The sequence below is a fragment of the Coregonus lavaretus genome (assembly GCF_964263955.1).
Source record: "Coregonus lavaretus genome assembly, chromosome: 37".
Classification (NCBI taxonomy): Eukaryota; Metazoa; Chordata; class Actinopteri; order Salmoniformes; family Salmonidae; genus Coregonus; species Coregonus lavaretus.
This window is the reverse complement of record NC_140024.1, coordinates 26893491-26901435: the sequence shown is the minus strand read 5'-3', so window position 1 is coordinate 26901435 and position 7945 is coordinate 26893491. Positions and strand designations below refer to the sequence as shown.

The 7945-nt window shown below is 44.4% G+C and overlaps 1 protein-coding gene across 1 annotated transcript in view; it reads left to right on the top strand.

The window, feature by feature from the left end:
* The window catches only part of plekho2 (pleckstrin homology domain containing, family O member 2), a 30791-nt gene extending 24467 nt beyond the window's left edge, over window positions 1–6324 (top strand). Inside the window, exons 4-8 of the mRNA XM_084154564.1 lie at window positions 1247–1351; window positions 1715–1813; window positions 1984–2322; window positions 2662–2754; window positions 2861–6324. Of these exons, the coding sequence (XP_084010690.1) occupies window positions 1247–1351; window positions 1715–1813; window positions 1984–2322; window positions 2662–2754; window positions 2861–4549 (2325 nt within the window). The 3' untranslated portion in view covers window positions 4550–6324. The remainder of the gene's footprint in view (window positions 1–1246; window positions 1352–1714; window positions 1814–1983; window positions 2323–2661; window positions 2755–2860) is intronic.
* Window positions 6325–7945: the final 1621 nt, after the last annotated feature.

Here is a 7945-nt window from a genome sequence, read left to right as displayed (position 1 = left end):
TATTTCAAGTAGTAGTTGAACCCAGGTCTGGATGGAACAACAGTCAGCGTTTGGCCCATAGAAAGTAGAAACCTATTTAACATTCACAACAGACACCCCTGTAATACAGACTCCAAACTCCACAAACACTAAGAAACATCTATGTAAAACATTTGTCATAATTTCTGCTCAAAGCTGTGGATATTTGTATGTTCTGTGATGCATTGCATTTACAAAGCTTTTTTATGGCGCTTTACAAGCTATTTGTAGTTTAGCTTCTGAAGCTACAGTATTGTAGTTTTGAGTTGGTGCTGTTGTCGTTCAGTGTGAATGGACAGAGAGGGTTTGACCAGGATGTTAAGAGCTACTTGGCTGCCCCTGCGCTCTCTCCCTGGTAACCCTGTTTAGCTCTCTGGCTTGGCCTCAGTAGAAGGGATGTCAAAAGGAACAAAGATGGTCTTCAGACTGGTTCAGCCAGTGCATGTCCCAGAACTGCCACCGAGACAGCGCTTTTAGTTTCTTGCTCTAATCTGCTGTACTCAGTGCTCTGAATAGAATTGAATGTATGTCCTTTCTCTAATCTGCTGTACTCAGTGCTCTGAATAGAATTGAATGTATGTCCTTTCTGTCCTATTCTTACATATCATATTCTATTCTTTTCTATTCTATTCTATTCTCCATCCTGGGCCTATAGTTTCTTAACTCTGCAGTGTTGTAGAGTGGTTTCTTAGATTTAGACCTTTCTGATACGTAATCTCAATTATATTCTATTCTATTCTCCATCCTGGCCCTAGTTTGTTAAGTCCACTGTGTGACAGTTTTGGACAGTGGTTTTGTAGATGACTCTCAGTGTGTCATCATCGTTGCTCTCTTTTTTCCTCTTTCCTGGTTTTAACATTTATTTGACAGCAAAAATTCTCTGTTGAAAATGTTTGATAGGAAGTCTGTAGTATTGGATGATGTAGTTATCTGCAGTGCCATTCTAACTTGGCACTCAGCAATGTATTCATTTGGGAAATTCAGTCATAATTCCCTGTTTCTAATTATTACGTCTGTGGTGGAATCCAAGTTGTTTGAAAGGCACGATTAAAATAAATGATTCGGCGTTAGCTGTTTGATTACAACACCTTGGTTAGTGGCAGTGTTTTCTTTTGATTCTAGGTTTAATAGTAATTATGCCAACAGTGTGATAAGGAATGATTGACAGCTCTCCAGGTTCTGTGCCTATGTTCTAATGTTCTAAGCTTTGTGTTCTCCTGATTCCCAGGTCCATGATGTCAAGTTCCAGGCTCAGAACCTGGAGGAGAAGGAGGCTTGGATTAAGGCCTTTAGTGACGGCATCAACAGAGCAAAGAATAAGATATTTGACGAGGTGAAGTGTTTTCCCTAATGCTAAAAAGCATGTTTCGGAACCGGTGTGGTATAAGCATAGCCTGGTCCCAGATCGGTTTGTGTTGTCTTGCCAACTCCAATGGTCATTCCAAACATGATCTGGGACCAGGCTAGTATAAGCACTGTCTTTATTACAATCCCAGGGACAATACATGTTTGGAACCCCTAGAAAGCAGTGTTTGTAACTGTTTGACACTAGTGTACCAGCGCTCCAATATGAAACCTTTCCTCTATTGTCTCTTCTGACATTGGTGCCAACTGTAAGAATGTTTCAAAAATACATCTGGGCCTTATTCTCCTCCTAAAATAGACAAATATATTTAGTTAATTGTTGTTTTCCCAGGTGAAGATAGATGAGACCAGTCATTTGGAGCATGCCACACGCACAAGGCCGAAAGGAAACCGTAACAGAAGACCACCCACCAGGATACACATGAAAGAGGTGTGTGTGTGTGTGTGTGTGTGTGTGTGTTTTATCTGCAACATAGTGCTTAGTGCTAGTGTGTCATGCTGCTAAATGCATAATGTGTTTATAGAATTCATTGGAATAAGGGAATTATTAAATTCAATCAATTGAATGTTGTCTCTTAAACCCCTCCCCTCATCTTCCAGGTTGCCAACGTCTCATCAGATGGGATTCTCCGGCATGACCTGGACGCGGTGGACGCCAGCATCCCCAACGGGACACACCACATCACCACAGGTACCACTGAGACTCCCCAAAAGGCTGTGAAGCCCCCCATGCCCCCCACGTCCAAACCCAGCGAGGCCCCAGAAGAGTGTCTGACCACCCAGAGCCCTGACGAAGGTCTGCCGTCTGAAAAGGAGCCCAGTCCCCAGAAGGTTCTGAAGCCCCCCATGCCACCCTCCAAAGAGGCCGAGACGGCTGCTGCTTCTGCTGGGGACCAACTCCCTGATGAGACTAGCACTGACAGCAGCCCAGAGAAAAAGGTTGAATTTTTAACACAGTATAGTACATATTCTGTTTCACATGCACTCACATGCGTATCAGTGGAGGCTGCTGAGGGGAGGACGGCTCATAATAATGTCTGGAACGGAGCAAATGGAATGGTATCAAACACCTGAAATCCATGTTTGCTGTATTTGATACCATTCCACTGATTCCGCTCCAGCCATTACCACGAGCCCGTCCTCCCCAATTAAGGTGCCACCAACCTCCTGTGGTACGTATGTACACACGCATCTACACACACGTCTGTGGTGAACACACGCACACACAAACACACACACTTGTCATATGATATATGAACACGTTATTCTTTTGTCCAGGTCCTGAAGCCTCCCATGCCACCCTCCAAAGAGGCCAAGCCCACTGTGTCTGCCGAGGACCAACCACCTGGGGAGACCAGCCCTGAGAAAAAGGTGCATATCATTTGTTGTTTTACTCTCTTCTTTCCATTTATTTTACAATGTGTTGTAACAACCATATGAAAGATGTTAAGTAAATAACATTTGATTTGATTTCAAGGTCCTGAAGACGCCCATGCCGCCCTCCAAAGAGGTCAAGCCCGCTGCTCCAGCCGGAGACCAACCCCCCAGGAACACCGGTCCCGAGGGCAGCCCAGAGAAGTGCTCCGAGGCTGGGGTCGAGTCGGCACCACCGCCCACCCCTCCGAGCAAACCCATCGGGGGCTCCACAGACAACCTGGCTGAGGCCTCCCAGTCCAGCCAGGAACCCAGGCCGCCCACCCCACCATCCAAAGACAAGAAGCCCACTCAGACAGCCATGCAGGAGGGTACAGAGGTGGCTAGTGGAAGCAGGAAGAAAGATGAAGAGGAGGAGGATGAGGTAGAGGAGAAGGAGGAAGAGGGTTCTGAAACGAATGCATCTGACGTTCAACAAAGCAGTATCCCTGAGGGGGCTGAGGATGAGGAGGAGTCTTCTTCCTCTCAGCTTACAACACTCATGACCCCCCTAGAGGTAAAAGTTGAACCCCCTGTGACTTACCACCCAGAGGTCACCACCACCACCATAGAAGAAGAGACGCAGAAAGTTGTTGAGCCAATGGCTCAAGAACAAGAGTCTGCCGCTAGTGGTGGAGTGGATATATCACCCAATGAAGAACCTCAGACAATGAAGTCTTCCCAACTCACAGTAACGCCGTCAGTTCAGACACCGGAGCCAATCAAAAAGAGCCCTGGCCCTCCCGGACCTCCCACAAAGAAGAAGCCCGTCATCCTCCCTCCTCCCAAAGCAGTGGTGGTGACTCAAGATGTCCACCTAAGCAAGCCTAAGAATCAAGAGACAGACGAAACCAAGAACGTCATCATCACCACCACACCAGAAGAGAAACTCAACCCTATCACTTCACCACCACCAGCCGCGGTGACCACAATCAGTCCGACTGAAGAAACAGAGGACCTAAAAGTTCCTGTGGTCGTAGAGACTAAGTCCGAGTTCCCAGTTGTAGTTCTCTCTCTGAGTGACCCTGAACCAGACAGCTCCTGCTCCAGTCCCGTGTCCTGCCACCTCTCCCCGGAAAAGAAGAGTGAGCGTGAGGAGGAAAAGTCAGTGGACAGCGGCCAACACTCGGACATCGATGACAACGAAGAGGGGTCAGAGAGCCGGGACACTTTGGCGGCCTCCACCGCCGCCCTTATGGGCAGCCAAGCTGGCCTGAACGCACTGATGGACGAGAGTGAAGACGGAGACACGGAGACCCCCGACAGCCTGGGACTCAGCACTGATGATGTGGAGGACTCCCTTTCTACGACCCAGATCCCCCAGGACAAACCCTCCGGCCAGGCCTCCCATCGTCCCCCCATCCCCTTCAAACCCTTAGCCAAGCTCATGTCCGCCTCTTTGGGGGATCTCCTCTCTGAGGCCTCATTGGGTGAAAACATGAAACAGCCAATCACAGACGTGGCCGTGACAAAGGCTGCCGGTCCTCAAGACTTAACAGACCTTGAAAATGAAGTGGCCCTGGAGCTGGAAAAGACAGGGGAGCTCCTGGGGAGCGTCGTCCCCATAGGGAGCACCGAGGTTGGGCAGAGCTCGGCCCTAGCGGGGGGCGATGGCCTGGAGGACAGGTCGCCGGAGGAACTGCTAACCAGAGCCATGGAGAAGCTGAGGAAAGCGGACCAGTTCCTCAGGCAGGCCAAGAGTATGAAAGACTCGAAACATTCTGAGAATACGGCCAAGAGAAACAGCTGGTGATTGTTAAATATGAAGGAGAAGTAGGGAAAATGTATTGATTAATGGTGATGGAAAGTAGCAGCTTGGAAGGACGACAGGTGTTTTCTTATTCTGGCTGATTATGCAGCGTATGTATGCAAGTGTTCTGCTGAGATTTAGCTAAGTGCAATTTTTTCCACTTTCACTTTTCTCCTGCAAATGAAGGTTAATTGTACTTTTTGTACTTTTGAAATTGTTTTTACATTCCACATTGATCATAATCACTTTCCCAAGGATATTTACTTGAATACTTACAACCCCCGATCAAACTTTTTAATGATACGTTCAAGGATGTCACAAAATGTCTTAGGGGGTGTCGGAAGTGCCTGCAACTTTTTGTAATCCAAGTTTTGAATGGAAACAGATTGGTTTCCTCTGTAGTCCTCCTTGCCAATCAAACTATGATGAACTTTGAAGTAATCGTGTATGAGGTGGGTTGGGTTTTTATGTAGTTCATGAAAATATACGTTTCTTGAGAATACATTTGTCTTGAATAACTACTTTCCAAGTGTTAAAAGAATATTCAGGGATTTTATAAAATGTCTGCGACAAGCTCTGCCAGTCCAAATCTCAATGGCAAGATGTACATCAAATTTGACACCACACCTATTTTACAAGCATCCCTTCTTCTGAGGACTAAAGGCCCCATTTATTAAGCATTTGCACTTTGCACCAGGTCCTGAAGTTTACCAGAGGGAATTGGACATAAAAGGTTGAATGAAAAGGTAAGAATAAAGGTTCTGAAAATGAATAATTTATCAAGGTTAATTATAAATGAAGAGAAAACAAAGTATAAATGAAGACAGTTTGCTGTTTTAGCTTTAGTGTTTCATCCAATAAAAACAGGTGCAAACTTTTCACCAGGCCCAAATGCATAGCAAATATGGCCTTAACTTTGTTCTGGCAAATACCTATGCAGGCTTGGTTTATTCACCATTTCACAATAGGTTTCAGAATGCACATTGCAAAGAGGAACTACACTCTTAGAAAAAAAGGTGCTATCTAGAACCTAAAAGGATTATTCGGCTGTCCCCATAGGAGAACCCTTTGAAGAACCCTTTATGGTTCCAGAAAGAACTCTTTTGATTCCAGGTAAAACCCTATTGGGTTCCATGTGGAACCCTTTCCCCAGAAGAACCAAAAAGGGCTCTATCTGGAACAAAAAAGGGTTATCCTATAGGGCCAGCCGAAGAACCCTCTTGGAAACCTTTTTTCTAAGAGTGTAGGCAGTATGATTACTGAGCTACTGTAGAAGTGAATACAGAACCTATGATGCCTACTCTCCTTGTGTTGTATCTACTCTCACCTAGCCCCAGTAATGTTGTGTTGTATCTACTCTCACCTAGCCCCAGTAATGTTGTGTTGTATCTACTCTCACCTAGCCCCAGTAATGTTGTGTTGTATCTACTCTCACCTAGCCCCTAGCCCCAGTAATGTTGTGTTGTATCTACTCTCACCTAGCCCCTAGCCCCAGTAATGTTGTGTTGTATCTACTCTCACCTAGCCCCAGTAATGTTGTGTTGTATCTACTCTCACCTAGCCCCTAGCCCCAGTAATGTTATGTTGTATCTACTCTCACCTAGCCCCTAGCCCCAGTAATGTTGTGTTGTATCTACTCTCACCTAGCCCCTAGCCCCAGTAATGTTGTGTTGTATCTACTCTCACCTAGCCCCTAGCCCCAGTAATGTTGTGTTGTATCTACTCTCACCTAGCCCCTCGCCCCAGTAATGTTGTGTTGTATCTACTCTCACCTAGCCCCAGTAATGTTGTGTTGTATCTACTCTCACCTAGCCCCAGTAATGTTGTGTTGTATCTACTCTCACCTAGCCCCTAGCCCCAGTAATGTTGTGTTGTATCTACTCTCACCTAGCCCCTAGCCCCAGTAATGTTATGTTGTATCTGCCCTGTGCTCTTCAAAGCAGCCCTGTTCACTTGGCTTATAAATAGGGCACACAGGAACTAGCCACTTCCTGACTGATCTACCCGCTTCTGAAGATCTCTCTTTAGTCAGAGACCAGATCATTTATATCACACTGAAATGCACTCGTAGGTGTTCCTATGTGCTAAATCAGACTAACACTTATAAGCTGAGTGGTATTGAAGGACTGTGGTATTAGACAGTTAGTGGCATCCATTTTGTTTTAAAGGTGCTTTTAAGGCTAAGAAATCTTAATGTTTTGTCAAGTATTTTCTTCTTTTATCTTATCATTAGGTTTAACCTTGGTCTGCTTCATAGGTTTGAGGGTATTGAGTATTGACCAATTGAAACAAAAGGATCTGATCCATTTTGATGTGAACTCAAATGTGGTACCTACCTAACATTTGTCCTTTACACATGCACAACAAGGACGATAATGCCTTGTCCAAGACTTTAGGAAGTAAAATATGTAAACATGATTTGTTTTGAATTTCTACAGTTTAAAGTTGTACTATTAGGTCTAATAATTTGAATATCAAATTGTACATAACACATTTTCTTATGAACTACTTAACATTTAAGTTATTAATCTTCTCACACACTCCTTGTCGTTGGTTGGTCCGTCATTGTAGAAAAACAATAGATTTATCCCCTCAAACTGGCTTATAATTGTAGCTGAGTTGCAAATGTATGTTGAAGTTTGTAATATTGTTATGTAATATATTTTATTGTACAAATGCACTTACTAAGAATTGGACTGATAAGGTTTATACACCCGTAGACATTTTTGATACGGTTTAACAAGGTTTTGTAAAGCATGTCTGAATAAATATTGCTTTCTGTATGAAATATATTTTGTCAGATTTGTCTGATTTGCTACAACTAATTAATTTACATGAATCATATCCATGTTTATAAAACATTTAATCAAAACAACACTACTGTATTTAGGATTAAGCGTTGCAGTTATAGCAACTAGTGCCAAGTATATTTGTCTGCATAATTTTCTTTACAGTTCCTAAAGCCCACTTCCTCTTTCTGAAGTAGATAAAGCCAACAACAGTTACACTACAGTTCAGGAGGAAAACAGGAATCAAAATTGTATCGCAATTGTCTCTCCAATCTCAGGCATGAACCCACATACTCCAGAGTAGTTATTGGATTTGCTGTCAGTTCCCCATCTGCTCACTGCTGTGGTAGTCATTTAAAGTCTTATCAGTAGTGCATCTCACAGGTCTACCTCCTCTTATTAACATGTTTCTCCTCATTGACAGCCTTGCTGCCTATCTCAGATCCACAGGGAACAAGATATGAGCATCAGCTGCCCTCAGACCGATGGTTAAAGAAAAACCGGGATTAGCGAGACTGAGCTGACCTCCATACAAGTATTGAGCGACCTCCTCCATACAAACAGCACACAGCTCAACAGAGCGAGCTTGAAGTAAAGGGACGTGTTTTAT